We start from the raw sequence: 22,500 nt of genomic DNA on the forward strand, positions 1-22,500 counted from the left end.
TAGAGTACAATTGCAATGGGAGAGACTATTCATCCCTGAACACCATGGAGTTCATGTTAGTTCATGTGAAATAACAGACAGACCGGGCTTTGCTGCCCCTAACGCACGCACGCACGCACGCACGCACGCACGCACGCACGCACGCACGCACGCACGCACGCACGCACGCACGCACGCACGCACGCACGCACGCACGCACGCACGCACGCACGCACGCACGCACGCACGCACGCACGCACGCACGCACGCACGCACGCACGCACGCACGCACGCACGCACGCACGCACGCACGCACGCACGCACGCACGCACTATGGGACGGCATAGCTCGGTTGGTAGAGTGGCCGTGCCAGCAACTTGAGGGTTGCAGGTTCGATTCCCGCTTCCGCCATCCTAGTCACTGCCGTTGTGTCCTTGGGCAAGACACTTTACCCACCTGCTCCCAGTGCCACCCACACTGCTTTAAATGTAACTTAGATATTGGGTTTCACTATGTAAAAGCGCTTTGAGTCACTAGAGAAAAGCGCTATATAAATATAATTCACTTCACTTCACCTCGTGGCGCTTTCTGAACTTATTGTTATGGAATTATTATTTTCTTCAAGTGGAATAAAGGAGCAAAAAGGTGAAAAGTAACCAGAAAAAGTTGCCATGTGGACTCTCTTAACAGGAAGCTGCTGTTTTTGCCCCCCAAAATAATAATGAATCAAAATCAATGTTGTTATGAATTATTGACCAATTCAAGTACTTCATAAATATTGCATATTTTGTGTGTTTGTCGTAAAACATGTTTTTTGGGACAAAAAATGCATTAAACAAACATATAAAATAAAATAAAAAATAATAATTGATTTTTATTGAAGGATAGATCTTAAGTTGATCGAGAGATTTAGGTGTTGAAAGTAAAAAAAAAATCAACAAAAAACGCATTAATTATTTTTTAATACTTTTATTATCAAGACTTTGTTGGATCCCCAAGAATTTTGGTGAGATTTTTTTTTTTTATAAAACAAAAAAACAAAACACACCATTCCTCCATAAATAATAATGAAACAAAATCAATGTTAGTATGAATTATTGACCAATTTAAGGCTGTAAGTGCTTAATAAATGTCATAAAACATGTTTTCTGTGACAAAAAAAGCATTAAATAAACACTTCTTTTTTTAAAAAAACGTTTGGAAAAAATATTTATTTTTATTGAAGGATAGAGCTTAAGTTGATAGATTTAGGTGTTGAAAGTAAAAAACAAAAAAAAACAAAAAAAAAACGCATTAATTATTTTTTAATACTTTTATTATCAAGGCCCTGTTGGATGCTCAAGAATTTTAGTGGGATTTTTTTTAATAGAAACAACATAAAAAACACCATTCCTCCATAAATAATAATGAATCAAAATCAATGTTGTTATGAATTATTGACCAATTTAAGTACTTTATAAATATTGCATATTTTGTGTGTTTGCCGTAAAACATGCATTAAACAAACAAATAAAATAAAATAATTTTTTAAATTTTTTTTTATTGAAGGATAGATCTTAAGTTGATAGAGAGATTTAGGTGTTGAAAGTAAAAAAACAACAACAACAAAAAACGCATTAATTATTTTTCAATACTTTTATTATCAAGGCCCTGTTGGATCCCCAAGAATTTTAGTGGGATTTTTTTAATAAAAACAAAACAAAAAACACCATTCCTACATAAATAATAATGAATCAAAATCAATGTTGTTATGAATTATTGACCAATTCAAGTACTCTATAAATATTGCATATTTTGTGTGTTTGCCATAAAATATATTTTCTGTGACAAAAAAGGCATTAAATAAACAAAAACATTTTTTTTTTTAAATAATAATTTATTTTTATTGAAGGATAGAGCTGAAGTTGATAGTGAGATTTAGGTGTTGAAAGTAAAAAAAAAAAAAAAACTAAAAAAAAAATGTATTAATTATTTTTAATACTGTTGGATACCCTAAAATTTTAGTGGGATTTTTTAATAAAAAAAAACACCATTCTTCCATAAATAATAATGAATCAAAATCAATGTTGGTATGAATTATTGACCAATTTAAGGCTGTAAGTGCTTAATAAATGTTGCATATTTTGTGTGTTTGTTATAAAACATGTTTTCTGTGACAAAAAAAGGAATTAAATAAACACATTTTTTTTAAAAACATTAAAAAAAAAGAACTTATTTTTTTAAATTAAAGGATGGATCTGAAGTTGATAGAAAGACTTAGGTGTTGAAAAAAAAAATGTGTTAATTATTTTTAATACTTTTATTATCGAGGCCCTGTTGGATCCCCAATAATTTTAGTGTGATTTTTTTGATTTAAAAAAACACCATTCCTTCATTAAGAATAATGAATCAAAATCAATGTTGGTATGAATTATTGACCAATTTAAGGCTGTAAATACTTAATAAATGTTGCATATTTTGTGTGTTTGTTATAAAACATTTTTTCTGTGACAAAAAAAGGTATTAAATAAACTTTTTTTTTTGGAAAACATTGACAAAAAATTACTTATTTTTATTGAAGCATAGATCTGAAGTTGATAGAGAAATTAGGTGTTGGAAGTAAAAAAAAATTAAAAAAATTTAGTATTAATTATTTTTAATACTTTTATTATCGAGGCCCTGTTGGATCCCCAAGAATTTTAGTGGGATTTTTTTAATAAAAACAAAACAAAAAACACCATTCCTACATAAATAATAATGAATCAAAATCAATGTTGTTATGAATTATTGACCAATTCAAGTACTTTATAAATATTGCATATTTTGTGTGTTTGCCATAAAATATGTTTTCTGTGACAAAAAAGGCATTAAATAAACCAAAAACATTTTTTTTTTTAAATAATAATTTATTTTTATTGAAGGATAGAGCTGAAGTTGATAGTGAGATTTAGGTGTTGAAAGTAAAAAAAAAAAAAAAACTAAAAAAAAATGTATTAATTATTTTTAATACTGTTGGATACCCTAAAATTTTAGTGGGATTTTTTAATAAAAAAAAACACCATTCTTCCATAAATAATAATGAATCAAAATCAATGTTGGTATGAATTATTGACCAATTTAAGGCTGTAAGTGCTTAATAAATGTTGCATATTTTGTGTGTTTGTTATAAAACATTTTTTCTGTGACAAAAAAAGGAATTAAATAAACACATTTTTTTTAAAAACATTAAAAAAAAGAACTTATTTTTTTAAATTAAAGGATGGATCTGAAGTTGATAGAAAGACTTAGGTGTTGAAAAAAAAAAATGTGTTAATTATTTTTAATACTTTTATTATCGAGGCCCTGTTGGATCCCCAATAATTTTAGTGTGATTTTTTTGATTTAAAAAAACACCATTCCTTCATTAGGAATAATGAATCAAAATCAATGTTGGTATGAATTATTGACCAATTTAAGGCTGTAAATACTTAATAAATGTTGCATATTTTGTGTGTTTGTTATAAAACATTTTTTCTGTGACAAAAAAAGGTATTAAATAAACTTTTTTTTTTGGAAAACATTGACAAAAAATTACTTATTTTTATTGAAGCATAGATCTGAAGTTGATAGAGAAATTAGGTGTTGGAAGTAAAAAAAAATTAAAAAAATTTAGTATTAATTATTTTTAATACTTTTATTATCGAGGCCCTGTTGGATACCCAATAATTTCTATGGGATTTTTTTTAAAAAAAACACCATTCTTCCATAAATAATAATGAATCAAAATCAATGTTGGTATGAATTATTGACCAATTTAAGGCTGTAAGTGTTTAATAAATGTTGCGTATTTTGTGTGTTTGTTATAAAACATTTTTTTCTGCGACAAAAAAAAAAAGGAATTAAATAAACACTTAAAAAAAAAACATTAAAAAAATAACTTATTTTTTATGAAAGGATAGATCTGAAGTTGATAGAAAGACTTAGGTGTTGAAAAAAAAATGTGTTAATTATTTTTGATACTTTTATTATCGAGGCCCTCCTGGATCCCCAATAATTTTAGTGGGATTGTTTTAATTAAAAAAAACACCATTCTTCCATAAATAATAATGAATCAAAATCAATGTTGGTATGAATTATTGACCAATTTAAGGCTGTAAGTGCTTAATAAATGTTGCATATTTTGTGTTTGTTATAAAACATGTTTTCTGTGACAAAAAAAGGAATTAAATAAACACTTTTTTTTTTTTTTAAATGTTGAAAAAAAAAATTACTTATTTTTATTGAAGCATAGATCTGAAGTTGATAGAGAAATTTAGGTGTTGAAAGTAAAAAAAAAAAAAATAAAGTATTAATTAATATTAATACTTTTATTATCGAGGCCCCTGTTGGATCCCCAATAATTTTAGTGGGATTTTTTTGATTTAAAAAAACACCATTCCTTCATTAATAATAATGAATCAAAATCAATGTTGGTATGAATTATTGACCAATTTAAGGCTGTAAGTGCTTAATAAATGTTGCATATTTTAAGTGTTTGTTATAAAACATTTTTTCTGTGACAAAAAAAGGAATTAAATAAACACTTTTTTTTTTTTTTTAAATGTTGAAAAAAAAAATTACTTATTTTTATTGAAGCATAGATCTGAAGTTGATAGAGAAATTTAGGTGTTGAAAGTTAAAAAAAAAAAAATAAAGTATGAATTATTTTTAATACTTTTATTATCGAGGCCCTGTTGGATACCCAAGAATTTTAGTGGGATTTTTCAAATTAAAAAAAACACCATTCCTTCATTAAGAATAATGAATCAAAATCAATGTTGGTATGAATTATTGACCAATTTAAGGCTGTAAGTGCTTAATAAATGTTGCATATTTTGTGTGTTTGTTATAAAACATGTTTTCTGTGACAAATAAAGGCATTAAATAAACACATTTTTAAAAAAACGTTAAAAAAAATAACTAATTTTTTATTGAAGGATAGATTTGAAGTTAATAGAGAAATTTAGGTGTTGAAAGTTAAAAAAAATACATTAATTATTTTTAATACTGTTGGATACCCTAAAATTTTAGTGGGATTTTTTTTAATTAAAAAAACACAATTCCTCCATAAATAATAATGAATCAAAATCAATGTTAGTATGAATTATTGACCAATTTAAGGCTGTAAGTACATAATAAATGTTGCATATTTTGTGTGTTTGTTATAAAACATTTTTTCTGCGACAAAAAAAAGGAATTAAATAAACACTTAAAAAAAAACATTAAAAAAATAACTTATTTTTTATGAAAGGATAGATCTGAAGTTGATAGAAAGACTTAGGTGTTGAAAAAAAAATGTGTTAATTATTTTTAATACTTTTATTCTCGAGGCCCAATAATTTTAATGGGATTTTTTTAATTAAAAAAACACCATTCCTTCATTAATAATAATGACTCAAAATCAATGTTGGTATGAATTATTGACCAATTTAAGGCTGTAAGTGCTTAATAAATGTTGCATATTTTGTGTTTGTTATAAAAAATGTTTTCTGTGACAAAAAAAGGCATTAAATAAACACTTTTTTTTTTTTTTTTTTTAAATGCTGAAAAAAAAAATACTTATTTTTATTGAAGGATAGATCTGAAGTTGATAGAGAAATTTAAGTGTTGAAAGTTAAAAAAAAATAAAATAAAGTATGAATTATTTTTAATACTTTTATTATCGAGGCCCTCTTGGATACCCAAGAATTTTAGTGGGATTTTTCAAATTTAAAAAAACACCATTCCTTCAGTAATAATAATGAATCAAAATCAATGTTGGTATGAATTATTGACCAATTTAAGGCTGTAAATGCTTAATAAATGTTGCATATTTTGTGTGTTTGTTATAAAACATTTTTTCTGTGACAAAAAAAGGCATTAAATAAAATAAAAAAAATAAAAAAACGTTGACCAAAAAATTATTATTTTTATTGAAGCATAGATCTGAAGTTGATAGAGAAATTTAGGTGTTGAAAGTTAAAAAAAAAAAAATAAAGTATTAATTATTTTTAATACTTTTATTATCGAGGCCCTGTTGGATCCCCAAGAATTTTAGTGGGATTTTTTTAAAAACTGCCATTGCTGAAAAATAATAATGAATGAAAATCAATGTTATGAGTTATTCCACTTTGGCATTTTTATAGAAGGAAAAGATGTCATATTTTGTGTTTTTTGCCATAGAAAGCATACTTGCTATTCTTTACCACAAACATGTTCTAAAAAAATGTAACTTTATATTGACAGATAGTTGTGAAGTTGATGTAGAGACTTAAGTTAGAGGAAAATGAATCAGCCTTCTTTTGAAGGTTATGAGACAGCCCTCATGAACAAGCTGCATCTGCGGCTGTATGCAACCTCCTGATGCTGCTTTCTAATGACCTCCACAAGATGGCAGTAGCTGCATTTGAAGTGTGATGATCCAGCTCTGCATGCTCTATAAAAGGTTGCACTGGGCTGTTGGAGAGAATGTTGTGCTGACTCAGCATGTCGGGGTGCAGCGTGGGCGCCGAGCTTACTGTCGCTGAGCGTCCGTGTCCATGACCAGCGAGACGTAGCCGTCGATGAGGGAGAAGGAGAAGAACTTGATGCGGTCCAAGTCTTCATCCTCTTTAGGACTGTGGGGGCGACAACAACAGCAAGTCAGTCCTTCCAAACTGAGAATGAAACAGTTCTTCAATTTAAACTTCATTGGTATTCGGTTTGTGGGTGAATATTGTATACACACATACATACACATTATATATATACATATATATATATATATCCATCCATCCATCATCTTCCGCTTATCCGAGGTCGGGTCGCGGGGGCAGCAGCCTAAGCAGGGAAGCCCAGACTTCCCTATCTCCACTTTGTCTAGCTCTTCCCGGGGGATCTATATATATATATATATATATATATATATATATATATATATATATATATATATATATCTGGTTGTATCTGGTGCTTTAATGTCTTTAATGTCCTATGTGTTCTTTGATGTTTGATGTTTCCCTCTTACACACATGGAAGAGGGATGTGTTCTATGGCTATGAGTTGTTGTTTTGTTTTTTTGTTTGTTTTTTTTCTCCCCTTGGCCTCAGTCTGCACCCCCATTCCAGGGCCTAGGCTAAGACCGATTTTTTAAATTTATTTTAATCTTCTATTTTTTTTCTCTCCCCCACCCCTTGTTTACCTGTATGTCATCTTTTTTGTAAGGGGCGCTGGAAGCCGGCAGACCCGTCAGCGATCCTGTTCTGTCTCCCTGTAATGTTTGTCTAAACTTGAATGGGATTGTGCTGAAAATTGTAATTTTCCTGAAGGAACTCTCCTGACGGAATAAATAAAGTACTATCTATCCATCTATATATATATATATATATATATATACACATATACAAATATATACGTATACACACATATATATACATATATATACACACATACATATATTATATTATTGAGCCATGAATAGGCTACAAGTTCATGTTTTCTTTAGATGTGCTATGTCGCCACCTTGTGTCGGGCAGTGGTACTGCAGCAGGGCGCCCTCTCACCTGCTGGAGTAGAAGATGACGTCAATGAGCGTGGTGGCGATGGAGGGCAGCGTGTCCGGGTCCAGGGACATGACACAGAACTGGTTCTTAGGGATGAGGACCGGGTGGAGTGTGGACTGCAAGACTGGAGGTAAAAAACACGGATCAAGTTTTCTGGGTGGTCATGTCTTCTGAGCAGGATCACTTCTGCTAGAAGGACCGAGGACTGGTCAGGGGCTTTAGTTGGACCTACCACTCCAGGGGGGGTTCTTTTGGACCCCGCTCCTGCAGTAGTTGGACGCAAACAGGAAGCGCTCACCCTCTTTGCCGCTCTTGTAGAGGCCGTTGGAAACATCCTGGTTGTGGACGAGGAGAGACTCTCCTCCCACCTCCTTGTAGATGTTGAACTCCTCCTCCAGAGTGCGGACCACCACCGACAAGTCCTTCTCCCGCACCTGCGCCAAGGTCAGACCCCGTCAAAGACCAGCCGGCACCACTTTCCACCCGCTCTCTTTCACACCACTCAAGTGCCAGCTTTGTACTTCAATCTGACTCTGGACACTCCAGCGGCACTGAGAGCCGACTCAGCCAAACCACCAAAAAAAAAAACGCTCCGACGTGAGGAAAGGAAGGCTCCACTTTTCCAAAAATACGCTAGCTTTGCTATTGACGTGCTACTGATTAGCATTAGCGATTCTACACGGCGATTTCAGCACCTCGAAATTTGCTGATGAATACTAAAACTAATCAATCAATCAATGTTTATTTATATAGCCCCAAATCACAAATGTCTCAAAGGACTGCACAAATCATTACGACTACAACATCCTCGGAAGAACCCACAAAAGGGCAAGGAAAACTCACACCCAGTGGGCAGGGAGAATTCACATCCAGTGGGACGCCAGTGACAATGCTGACTATGAGAAACCTTGGAGAGGACCTCAGATGTGGGCAACCCCCCCCCTCTAGGGGACCGAAAGCAATGGATGTCGAGCGGGTCTAACATGATACTGTGAAAGTTCAATCCATAGTGGCTCCAAGACAGCAGTGAGAGTCCCGTCCACAGGAAACCATCTCAAGCGGATCAGCAGCGTAGGGATGTCCCCAACCGATACAGGCGAGCGGTCCATCCTGGGTCCCGACGAGCGGTACATCCTGGGTCTCGACTCTGGACAGTCAGTACTTCATCCATGGTCATCGGACCGGACCCCCTCCACAAGGGAGGGGGGGACATAGGAGAAAGAAAAGAAGCGACAGATCAACTGGTCTAAAAAGGAGGTCTATTTAAAGGCTAGAGTATACAGATGAGTTTTAAGATGAGACTTAAAACTAAGACGCACGTTACCATCAAACAGCCGGTGTACGATACTTAAAGTATTAGCACTTTGTAGGGCGCCACAAAAAACAAATGATACACTACTGTCATTGCAACTTAATGTCACACTTGCATTATTGTCAGAATAATTGTATCTAAAACTTTGCGTTTCAATGAGTTCCCGGCGGGCAGGCAAAAGTTGTCTTTGATCTTACTAATCAAAAGACTTGTAAAACTCCACTCTGTTGGATGGGAAGCGATATGAAGGTGTCGGTTTCTTTGATGTATTGTAATCCACAGGAAGATTTTGTATTGACTGAGAGCTACAAAGCAGGACCTGACACCCCCTCCAGGCACCTTTTCTTTGAACCGTTTTGTAACCAAAGGCGACGGCTGTTTACGACCCGCCTCCCTTTAGAAACAGCTGTTGCCATGCAATCAGGGAAAGTCCAAATAAAAGAGGAGGCGAACAATCTTCCGTCAGAGCGTGGTGGGACACTGTACAAAGAGTACAGCCCAGAAGTTTCTCCTCAATTGAGCTAAATTGAATTTTGTCTCTGTTTAATTCCTTGCTTCTTGTCTTGTTTATTAGAGGTCATCAGTGTTTGAACCTGAAAATAATAAAACAACTGCAGCTCATTTTTAAATGTTGCAATGAAATATAGATTTCACTATGAAAAACAAGGAATGTTTCTTAACTCACGTAAAAGTACCAAAAATTGGGACCGATGAGTACGGGGATCGACTAGGAACGGGTACCGTATCGGTGGAAATGGGAACAGTACTCATCCCAAATTGTCGAGGCACCACTAGTGTCGTTTGTACGGCACACAACAGGAGGGGCGGGACTCCTACAACGACTCACGATTCAATTTCTTTCCGACTCTCTGGTTTATGATTTGAATCAGAACGGATACTCAATTCAACACAATTTAAACCAATTTTTGCAAATTACTTATAAAAAACTGGTGAAAAAAACAAACTGTATGATGTACACACGCGGTCTCAAAAAAACAACGTCTCTTTAAAAATTGATTCTTCAACATTTTTAAATCGATTCAGAATCATTTAAAGAAGAAAAAAAAAAAACACGATTCAAATGTTATTCGAGTTTTTTCCAGTACCCGAATTGAACGGTACACTGGGAAAAGACGGAAAAAAGGACAGTTTTTTTTTTTGTAGAGTCGACGGTACAGAACAAGAGGGGCGTGACTCTTACAACGATTCACGATTCAATTTCTTTCCGATTCTTGGGTTTATGATTTGAATCAAATCGGATACTGGATTCAACACAATTCAAACCACTTTTCGCAAATTACTTTAAAAAAACTGATCAAATAAAAATAGTATGACGTACACACACGGTCTCAAAAAACATATCTTTAAAAATTGATTTTTCAACATTTTAAAATCGATTCAGAATCATTTAAAGAAAATTGTAAAAAAAAAAAACAAGATTCAAATGTTAATCGAGTTTTTTCCAGAACCCGAATTGAACGGTACACTTGGAAAAAGACGGGAAAAAGGACAGGTTTTTTTTGTAGAGTCGACGGTACAGAACAAGAGGGGCGTGACTCTTACAATGACTCAAGATTCAATTTCTTTCCGATTCTTGGGTTTATGATTTCAATCAAATCGGATACTGGATTCAACACAATTCAAACCACTTTTCGCAAATTACTTTAAAAAAACTGATAAAATAAAAAAAGTATGATGTACACACGCGGTGTCAAAAAAACGTCTCTTTAAAAATTTATTCTTCAATATTTTAAAATCGATTCAGAATCATTAAAAAAAAAAAAAAAAACACGATTCAAATGTTAATCGAGTTTTTTCCAGAACCCGGATTGAACGGTACACTGGGAAAAAAACGGAAAAAGGACAGTTTTTTTTGGTAGAGTCGACGGTACACAACAGGAGGGGCGTGACTCTTACAACGACTCACGATTAAATTTCTGTCCGATTCTTGGGTTTATGATTTGAATCAAATCGGATACTGGATTCAACACAATTCAAACCACTTTTCGCAAATTACTTTAAAAAAACGGATAAAATAAAAACAGTACGATGTACACACGCGGTGTCAAAAAAACGTCTCTTTAAAAATAGATTCTTGGACATTTTATAATTGATTCAGAATCATTTAAAGAAAAAAAAAAACACGATTCAAATGTTAATCAAGTTTTTTACAGAGCCCGATTTGAACGGTACACTTGGAAAAAGACAGAAAAAGGACAGGTTTTTTTTTTTTTTTTAGAGTCGACGGTACAGAACAAGAGGGGCGTGACTCGTACAACGACTCACGATTCAATTTCTGTCCGATTCTTGGGTTTATGATTTGAATCAAATCGGATACTGGATTCAACACAATTCAAACCACTTTTCGTAAATTACTTAAAAAAAACTGATAAAATACAAATAGTTTGATGTACACACGCGGTCTCAAAAAAACGTCTCTTTAAAAATTGATTCTTCAACATTTTTAAAATCGATTCAGAATCATTTAAAGAAAAAAAAACACGATTCAAATGTTAATCGAGTTTTTTCCAGAACCCGAATTGAACGGTACACTGGGAAAAAAACGGAAAAAGGACAATTTTTTTTGGGTAGAGTCGACGGTACAGAACAAGAGGGGCGTGACTCTTACAACGACTCACGATTCAATTTCTTTCCGATTCTCTGGTTTATGATTCGAATCAGAACGGATACTCAATTCGACACAATTTAAACCAATTTTTGCAAATTACTTATAAAAAACTGGTAAAAAAACGGTCTCAAAAAACATATCTTTAAAAATTGATTTTTCAACATTTTAAAATTGATTCAGAATCATTTAAAGAAAATTGTAAAAAAAAAAAACACGATTCAAATGTTAATCGAGTTTTTTCCAGAACCCGAATTGAACGGTACACTTGGAAAAAGACGGAAAAAAGGACAGTTTTTTTTGTAGAGTTGACGGTACAGAACAAGAGGGGCGTGACTCTTACAACGACTCATGAAAAAAAAAAAAAAAAACATGATTTGAGTTTTTTCCCCAGAACCCGCATTGAACGGTACACTCGAAAAAAAGAACGTTTTTTTTTCCCAGTCGACGTAAAAGAGGCGGACATCTTTACATTTCGTTAACTTCTTTTTACACTTTGGCAGTTTACAAAGTGGAATATGGAGTCCTCCTCACCAGGATGAAGTCGGTCTGGTACGTGGACAGCATGAAGACGGACACGTGCTGGCGGGCCAGCGGCGCGATGACGGACTTGGCGATCTTGGTCACGCCCACCGCCTGCGAGCCGACGGAGGCGTTGGCGTTGGAGGCCACGTTGAGCGGCAGCCAGACGGAGCTCTCCACCTGGAGGTGCTCGGAGGGGCGGAGCTCTGCACATGATGTGGAGGGGGTGAGAAATCAAGACGCTCTCTTGTGAAAAACTGTTCAGTCGGCATTACTGGTTTACAGTAACAACCGTGTCCGCAGAGGTAAATAAAGTCAGCGACACATGTTTCACTTCACACTAGCTCGCCATCCATGTAATGTCCACCCCGGTGTAGACCATAAGTCATGTTTTTGCTGTCGTCCAGCAATCTGTTTTTGTTGACTTTGTAGCCAATTCAGTTTTAGTTTTGTTCTGCAAAGCCTTCCCTAAGCTTCAATGCCTTTTCTTAAAGGCACTCACCTTTTGTTTATTTTTGGTTTAAGCATTAGACCCTTTTTTACCTTCACCCTGCCTTCCGCTGTTTCTGACATCTACAAAGCAATTAGCTACTGGCTGCCACCTACTGATATGGAAGAGTATTACACGGTTACTTTGCCGCTCTTTAGACAGCAGCGACATTAGCTGACTATAATTACTGCTTTGCAAAAAATATTTTGAACCCAAATAGGTAAACTGGATAATCTCCCACGAGAAGTATACAATATATAGTTTTTTTTTTTTCATTTAACAGTTGGACTTTAGATATTATTGCAAGACATGTACATAGTTTGATATATTTTATCTGGGGCTTATTTTGTAAAAGCACTCCAATAAATTGTATTCAACTCACTCTTTCTCAGTATCATTTATTTTGAAATGTCTACATAAATCAATGGCAGGCGTTCAAAACACTTAACATTTACTTTTGTTTGGATTGAGAGTTAACTTATTCGTATCAAGACATTTCTTATAGTACTAGTTTTTTTTCTATTATATCTATAAATATTTCTAAGTTGTTACTGCAACTAACTATGTTGGTGTCATCAGAAAATAAATTCAAATTCTCACTATTATGTTAGATCCACTATGGACTGGACTCTTGCAATATTATGTTAGATCAAACTTGGACTGGACTCTTACTATTATGTTAAATCCACTATGGACTGGACTCTCACTATTATGTTAGATCCACTATGGACTGGACTCTCACTATTATGTTAGATCCACTATGGACTGGACTCTCACTATTATGTTAGATCCACTATGGACTGGACTCTCACACTATTATGTTAGGTCCACTATGGACTAGACTCTCACTATTATGTTAGATCCACTATGGACTGGACTCTCACTATTATGTTGGATCCACTATGGACTGGACTCTCACACTATTATGTTAGATCCACTATGGACTGGACTCTCACACTATTATGTTAGATCCACTATGGACTGGACTCTCACACTATTATGTTAGATCCACTATGGACTGGACTCTCACACTATTATGTTAGATCCACTATGGACTGGACTCTCACTATTATGTTAGATCTACTATGGACTGGACTCTCACTATTATGTTAGATCCACTATGGACTGGACTCTCACACTATTATGTTAGATCCACTATGGACTGGACTCTCACACTATTATGTTAGATCCACTATGGACTGGACTCTCACTATTATGTTAGATCCACTATGGACTGGACTCTCACACTATTATGTTAGATCCACTATGGACTGGACTCTCACTATTATGTTAGATCCACTATGGACTGGACTCTCACACTATTATGTTAGATCCACTATGGACTGGACTCTCACTATTATGTTAGATCCACCATGGACTGGACTCTCACTATTATGTTAGATCCACTATGGACTGGACTCTCACTATTATGTTAGATCCACTATGGACTGGACTCTCACTATCATGTTATATCCACTATGGACTGGACTCTCACTATTATGTTAGATCCACTATGGACTGGACTCTCACACTATTATGTTAGATCCACTATGGACTGGACTCTCACTATTATGTTAGATCCACCATGGACTGGACTCTCACTATTATGTTATATCCACTATGGACTGGACTCTCACTATTATGTTATATCCACTATGGACTGGACTCTCACTATTATGTTAGATCCACTATGGACTGGACTCTCACACTATTATGTTAGATCCACTATGGACTGGACTCTCACTATTATGTTAGATCCACTATGGACTGGACTCTCACACTATTATGTTAGATCCACTATTGACTGGACTCACACTATTATGTTAGATCCACTATGGACTGGACTCTCACTATTATGTTAGATCCACTATGGACTGGACTCTCACTATTATGTTAGATCCACTATGGACTGGACTCTCACACTATTATGTTAGGTCCACTATGGACTAGACTCTCACTATTATGTTAGATCCACTATCGACTGGACTCTCACTATTATGTTGGATCCACTATGGACTGGACTCTCACACTATTATGTTAGATCCACTATGGACTGGACTCTCACACTATTATGTTAGATCCACTATGGACTGGACTCTCACACTATTATGTTAGATCCACTATGGACTGGACTCTCACACTATTATGTTAGATCCACTATGGACTGGACTCTCACTATTATGTTAGATCTACTATGGACTGGACTCTCACTATTATGTTAGATCCACTATGGACTGGACTCTCACACTATTATGTTAGATCCACTATGGACTGGACTCTCACACTATTATGTTAGATCCACTATGGACTGGACTCTCACTATTATGTTAGATCCACTATGGACTGGACTCTCACACTATTATGTTAGATCCACTATAGACTGGACTCTCACACTATTATGTTAGATCCACTATGGACTGGACTCTCACACTATTATGTTAGATCCACTATGGACTGGACTCTCACTATTATGTTAGATCCACCATGGACTGGACTCTCACTATTATGTTATATCCACTATGGACTGGACTCTCACTATTATGTTATATCCACTATGGACTGGACTCTCACTATTATGTTATATCCACTATGGACTGGACTCTCACTATTATGTTAGATCCACTATGGACTGGACTCTCACACTATTATGTTAGATCCACTATGGACTGGACTCTCACTATTATGTTAGATCCACTATGGACTGGACTCTCACACTATTATGTTAGATCCACTATTGACTGGACTCACACTATTATGTTAGATCCACTATGGACTGGACTCTCACTATTATGTTAGATCCACTATGGACTGGACTCTCACTATTATGTTAGATCCACTATGGACTGGACTCTCACTATTATGTTAGATCCACTATGGACTGGACTCTCACTATTATGTTAGATCCACTATGGACTGGACTCTCACTATTATGTTAGATCCACTATGGACTGGACTCTCACTATTATGTTATATCCACTATGGACTGGACTCTCACTATTATGTTAGATCCACTATGGACTGGACTCTCACACTATTATGTTAGATCCACTATTGACTGGACTCACACTATTATGTTAGATCCACTATGGACTGGACTCTCACTATTATGTTAGATCCACTATGGACTGGACTCTCACTATTATGTTAGATCCACTATTGACTGGACTCACACTATTATGTTAGATCCACTATGGACTGGACTCTCACTATTATGTTAGATCCACTATGGACTGGACTCTCACTATTATGTTAGATCCACTATGGACTGAAGGCCTCACAAGTCCCTGTCAGCAGCTGGGAATCAGTGGCACCAATGTGCACATACTGGAAGAGTCCACCAGATGGCGACAAAGCAGCAGCATTAAGATGGACTTTTAAATGAATTGGAGATCCTAAGTTCTTATGAAACTGCCAACATGGCCCCCGGGGGCCTGGTTTGGACACCCCTGTCTTTACCTTTGAATCCCTCCTCGTCCAAGACGACTGTGTAGTTCTCAGGGGTCTCGGTCAGACTGAAGAACTTGCATCTGAAACAAAGCAGGAGAGTCATTTGCATTGTGGGGAAAAAGGGAGGTTTGTGTCTACAAAACAAACATTTACCAGGAAAGAACTGAACCAGGGTTCTGGGAAATGAAATATAGGACAGACATTTGGCTGCGGACCAGCTAGAACAAGTCTCAGAATCCCCGACGCCCCCCCCCCCCCCAAAAACAATGTCTTTGTTAGTATGCTGGCCCAAAGTCCAAACTTCAGCGTGGTGCATTCAAAGAAACTTGGCAAGGTCGGCGCTGATGAGAAGTGATGTCATGAATCATAATCACCAACCCCAGAACCTCACTGCTTCAATATTAGGAAGACTTGTTCCACTTTCACACTCTTTTGGCAGAACCAGCCTTTGTTGACTGTTTGTAGCGAATATATATATATATATATATATATATATATATATATATATATATATATATATATATATATATATATATATATATATATATATATATATATATATATACATACATATAATGTGTAGGTGTGGGAAAAATCACAAGACTACTTCATCTCTACAGAACTGTTTCATGAGGGGTTCCCTCAATCATCATTGAGTCCAGTCCATAGCGGATCCAACATAATAGTGAGAGTCCAGTCCATAGTGGATCTAACATAATAGTGTGAGAGTCCAATCCATAGTGGATCTAACATAATAGTGAGAGTCCAGTCCATAGTGGATCTAACATAATAGTGTGAGAATCCAGTCCATAGTGGATCTAACATAATAGTGAGAGTCCAGTCCATAGTGGATCTAACATAATAGTGAGAGTCCAGTCCATAGTGGATCTAACATAATAGTGTGAGAGTCCAGTCCATAGTGGATCTAACATAATAGTGAGAGTCCAGTCCATAGTGGATCTAACATAATAGTGTGAGAGTCCAGTCCATAGTGGATCTAACATAATAGTGTGAGAGTCCAGTCCATAGTGGATCTAACATAATAGTGAGAGTCCAGTCCATAGTGGATCTAACATAATAGTGAGAGTCCAGTCCATAGTGGATCTAACATAATAGTGTGAGAGTCCAGTCCATAGTGGATCTAACATAATAGTGTGAGAGTCCAGTCCATAGTGGATCTAAAATAATAGTGTGAGAGTCCAGTCCATAGTGGATCTGACATAATAGTGTGAGAGTCCAGTCCATAGTGGATCTAACATAATAGTGTGACAGTCCAGTCCATAGTGGATCTAACATAATAGTGTGAGAGTCCAGTCCATAGTGGATCTAAAATAATAGTGTGAGAGTCCAGTCCATAGTGGATCTGACATAATAGTGTGAGAGTCCAGTCCATAGTGGATCTAACATAATAGTGTGAGAGTCCAGTCCATAGTGGATCTAACACAATAGTGAGAGTCCAGTCCATAGTGGATCTAACATAATAGTGTGAGAGTCCAGTCCATAGTGGATCTAACATAATAGTGAGAGTCCAGTCCATAGTGGATCTAACATAATAGTAAGAGTCCAGTCCAAGGTTGATCTAACATAATAGTGAGAGTCCAGTCCATAGTGGATCTAACATAATAGTGAGAGTCCAGTCCATAGTGGATCTAACATAATAGTGAGAGTCCAGTCCATAGTGGATATAACATAATAGTGAGAGTCCAGTCCATAGTGGATCTAACATAATAGTGAGAGTCCAGTCCATAGTGGATCTAACATAATAGTGAGAGTCCAGTCCATAGTGGATCTAACATAATAGTGAGAGTCCAGTCCATAGTGGATCTAACATAATAGTGAGAATCCAGTCCATAGTGGATCTAACATAATAGTGAGAGTCCAGTCCATAGTGGATCTAACATAATAGTGAGAGTCCAGTCCATAGTGGATCTAACATAATAGTGAGAGTCCAGTCCATAGTGGATCTAACATAATAGTGAGAATCCAGTCCATAGTGGATCTAACATAATAGTGAGAGTCCAGTCCATAGTGGATCTAACATAATAGTAAGAGTCCAGTCCAAGGTTGATCTAACATAATAGTGAGAGTCCAGTCCATAGTGGATCTAACATAATAGTGTGAGAGTCCAGTCCATAGTGGATCTAACATAATAGTGAGAGTCCAGTCCATAGTGGATCTAACATAATAGTGAGAGTCCAGTCCATAGTGGATCCAACATAATAGTGAAAGTCCAGTCCATAGTGGATCTAACATAATAGTGTGAGAGTCCAGTCCATAGTGGATCTAACATAATAGTGTGAGAGTCCAGTCCATAGTGGATCTAACATAATAGTGAGAGTCCAGTCCATAGTGGATCTAACATAATAGTGAGAGTCCAGTCCATAGTGGATCTAACATAATAGTGTGAGAGTCCAGCCCATAGTGGATCTAACATAATAGTGTGAGTCCAGTCCATAGTGGATCTAACATAATATTGAGAGTCCAGTCCATAGTGGATCTAACATAATAGTGAGAGTCCAGTCCATAGTGGATTTAACATAATAGTAAGAGTCCAGTCCATAGTGGATCTAACATAATAGTGAGAGTCCAGTCCATAGTGGATCTAACATAATAGTGAGAGTCCAGTCCATAGTGGATCTAACATAATAGTGTGAGAGTCCAGTCCATAGTGGATCTAACATAATAGTGAGAGTCCAGTCCATAGTGGATCTAACATAATAGTGTGAGAGTCCAGTCCATAGTGGATCTAACATAATAGTGAGAGTCCAGTCCATAGTGGATCTAACATAATAGTGAGAGTCCAGTCCATAGTGGATCTAACATAATAGTGAGAGTCCAGTCCATAGTGGATCTAACATAATAGTGTGAGAGTCTAGTCCATTGTGGATCTGACATAATATTGTGAGAGTCCAGTCCATAGTGGATCTAACATAATAGTGTGAGAGTCCAGTCCATAGTGGATCTAACATAATAGTGAGAGTCCAGTCCATAGTGGATCTAACATAATAGTGTGAGAGTCCAGTCCATAGTGGATCTAACAATAGTGAGAGAGTCCAGTCCATAGTGGATCTAACATAATAGTGTGAGAATCCAGTCCATAGTGGATCTAACATAATAGTGAGAGTCCAGTCCATAGTGATCTAACATAATAGTGAGAGTCCAGTCCATAGTGGATCTAACATAATAGTGTGAGAATCCAGTCCATAGTGGATCCAACATAATAGTGTGAGTCCAGTCCATAGTGGATCTAACATAATAGTGAGAGTCCAGTCCATAGTGGATCTAACATAATAGTGAGAGTCCAGTCCATAGTGCATCTAACATAATAGTGAGAGTTCAGTCCATAGTGGATCTAACATAATAGTGAGAGTCCAGACCATAGTGGATCTAACATAATAGTGAGAGTCAAGTCCATAGTGGATCTAACATAATAGTGAGAGTTCAGTCCATAGTGGATCTAACATAATAGTATGAGAGTCCAGTCCATAGTGGATCTAACATAATAGTATGAGAGTCCAGTCCATAGTGGATCTAACATAATAGTGTGAGAGTCCAGTCCATAGTGGATCTAACATAATAGTATGAGAGTCCAGTCCATAGTGGATCTAACATAATAGTGTGAGAGTCCAGTCCATAGTGGATCTAACATAATAGTGTGAGAATCCAGTCCATAGTGGATCCAACATAATAGTGTGAGTCCAGTCCATAGTGGATCTAACATAATAGTGAGAGTCCAGTCCATAGTGGATCTAACATAATAGTGAGAGTCCAGTCCATAGTGCATCTAACATAATAGTGAGAGTTCAGTCCATAGTGGATCTAACATAATAGTGAGAGTCCAGACCATAGTGGATCTAACATAATAGTGAGAGTCAAGTCCATAGTGGATCTAACATAATAGTGAGAGTTCAGTCCATAGTGGATCTAACATAATAGTATGAGAGTCCAGTCCATAGTGGATCTAACATAATAGTATGAGAGTCCAGTCCATAGTGGATCTAACATAATAGTGTGAGAGTCCAGTCCATAGTGGATCTAACATAATAGTATGAGAGTCCAGTCCATAGTGGATCTAACATAATAGTGTGAGAGTCCAGTCCATAGTGGATCTAACATAATAGTGAGAGTCCAGTCCATAGTGGATCTAACATAATAGTGAGAGTCCAGTCCATAGTGGATCTAACATAATAGTGAGAGTCCAGTCCATAGTGGATCCAACATAATAGTGAGAGTCCAGTCCATAGTGGATCTAACATAATAGTGAGAGTCCAGTCCATAGTGGATCTAACATAATAGTGTGAGAGTCCAGTCCATAGTGGATCTAACATAATAGTGAGAGTCCAGTCCATAGTGGATCTAACATAATAGTGTGAGAGTCCAGTCGGTTAGTAATATAAATCAAATTTTAATGACTGAAAAAAGGTCATTTTAGGCAACACTGCTAACTTCCTGGAATTGGAGTTTGAGCAGCGTTGGCAGAACACAACTACGTGGAATTTGCTGCGTAGATTTCCCCTCGGAGTAAACTGAGCGCTTGGTTTGAAGTCATATTCCCTCGCTTTGGATGGAGAAAGGTGTGGACAGTATGGTCTAATTTGTCCCCACACAAAGTATACAGCGAAAGAGAAAGGTGCTTCCTTTGTGGCCGAGGAGTACAAAGTCTGAATTGCAACAAGGCAGGAGAAACAATTCTGCTGACCAAATTTTTTGTTCACCTTTTTTTTTGTGCCTCGGCTCTCGGCCTTTGTTTGCTCAAACGAGACACGGAACTAGCGGCTTTGGCAGGATGTCCATGAATTGTTACCAATAAAGTTTGCGGGGAATGAAAACATACAAAAGAAAACTTCCTCGGCGTTCCTCGCGTTGGACGAAAAGGAAGCCCCGCCCACAAGGTCCTACCTTGCACAGACACGCCCCTTTTCCTGCACCCTGCAATCCGCTGACTCGGCACAGTCTAATCCTCGACCGGCTGTGCTGGCTCCTCCCACCCCATTGTCTGACTTCCTGTTGACCTGGGCTCCGAGTCTCCTCTAGCAGACGGCCGACCAACACACCCGTTCAAGCTTTTGAGCTAACAAAGCGCTGATGGGAACATTTCATATCACTTTAGTGAAGTGCTGTAGATAATAAAACATTAAATCTGATTTGTCTACATTTAAAAAGTTGATCATAACGCACAGTCAGCATCTCTGCTTCAGTAAACATGATGATGTCACAGTTCTTTGTGGGGACATTTTCGATTGTCATGTCATGTTTGGATGTAGATTGTGGACGCCGACTTTGCTCCACAGTAAGTCTTTGCTGTCGTCCAGCATTCTGTTTTTGTTTACTTTGTAGCCAGTTCAGTTTTAGTTTTGTTCTGCCTAGCCGTCTCTAAGCTTCAATGTCTTTTCTTAGCGGCACTTACCTTTTGTTTATTTTTGGTTTAAGCTTTAGACACCTTTTTACCTGCACACTGCCTTCCGCTGTTTCCCATATCTACAAAGCTACTAGCTATAGATAATAAAACATTAAATCTGATAAGTCTATGGATAAAAAGTTGATCATAACGCACAGTCAGCATCTCTGCTTCAGTAAACAATGGCGGTGATGATGTCACTTGCTAACTAACTGCAAAGTACGTTTTTTTCAGGTCGGGTGCTGGTTAGCCTGAAGCTAACAGCTAGCCTGTCTTCATCCCGGAACTATGTGGATCCAGCGGGGGGAGATAAAAGTGAAGTTTCCATGGACTCACAAAGACTAAATACAAGTCATTTACTGGAGACATGGCACAGGATGAAGTTTCCATGGACTCACAAAGACTAAATACAAGTCATTTACTGGAGACATGGCACAGGATGAAGTTTCCATGGGCTCACAAAGACTAAATACAAGTCATTTACTGGAGACATGGCACAGGATGCAGTTTCCATGGACTCACAAAGACTAAAACAAGTCATTTACTGGAGACATGGCACAGAATAAAGTTTCCGTGGACTCGCAAAGACTAAAACAAGTCATTTACTGGAGACATGGCACAGGATGAAGTTTCGATGGACTCACAAAGACTAAAACAAGTCATTTACTGGAGACATGGCACAGGATGAAGTTTCCATGGACTCACAAAGACTAAAAACAAGTCATTTACTGGAGACGTGGCACAGGATAGAGTTTCCATGGACTCACAAAGACTAAATACAAGTCATTTACTGGAGACATGGCACAGGATGAAGTTTCCATGGACTCACAAAGACTAAAACAAGTCATTTACTGGAGACATGGCACAGAATAAAGTTTCCATGGGCTCACAAAGACTAAAACAAGTCATTTACTGGAGACATGGCACCGGATGAAGTTTCCAAGGACTCACAAAGACTAAAACAAGTCATTTACTGGAGACATGGCACAGGATGAAGTTTCCATGGACTCACAAAGACTAAAACAAGTCATTTACTGGAGACATGGCACAGGATGAAGTTTCCATGGACTCACAAAGACTAAATCAAGTCATTTACTGGAGACATGGCACAGGATGAATTTTCCATGGACTCACAAAGACTAAAACAAGTCATTTACTGGAGACATGGCACAGGATGCAGTTTCCATGGACTCACAAAGACCAAAACAA

The 22,500-nt window shown here is 36.7% G+C and overlaps 1 protein-coding gene across 1 annotated transcript in view; it reads right to left on the reverse strand.

Moving 5' to 3' along the window:
- castor1 (cytosolic arginine sensor for mTORC1 subunit 1) overlaps positions 1-22,500 on the reverse strand; it is a 35,066-nt gene that overhangs the window by 7,476 nt on the left and 5,090 nt on the right. Inside the window, exons 2-6 of the mRNA XM_061894342.1 lie at positions 15,903-15,973; positions 11,969-12,162; positions 7,795-7,930; positions 7,497-7,620; positions 6,474-6,572 (exon numbers count right to left, since the gene is read on the reverse strand). Coding sequence (XP_061750326.1) covers positions 6,474-6,572; positions 7,497-7,620; positions 7,795-7,930; positions 11,969-12,162; positions 15,903-15,973 — 624 coding nt within the window. The remainder of the gene's footprint in view (positions 1-6,473; positions 6,573-7,496; positions 7,621-7,794; positions 7,931-11,968; positions 12,163-15,902; positions 15,974-22,500) is intronic.

The sequence above is a fragment of the Nerophis ophidion genome, linkage group LG01 (assembly GCF_033978795.1).
Source record: "Nerophis ophidion isolate RoL-2023_Sa linkage group LG01, RoL_Noph_v1.0, whole genome shotgun sequence".
NCBI lineage: Eukaryota > Metazoa > Chordata > Actinopteri > Syngnathiformes > Syngnathidae > Nerophis > Nerophis ophidion.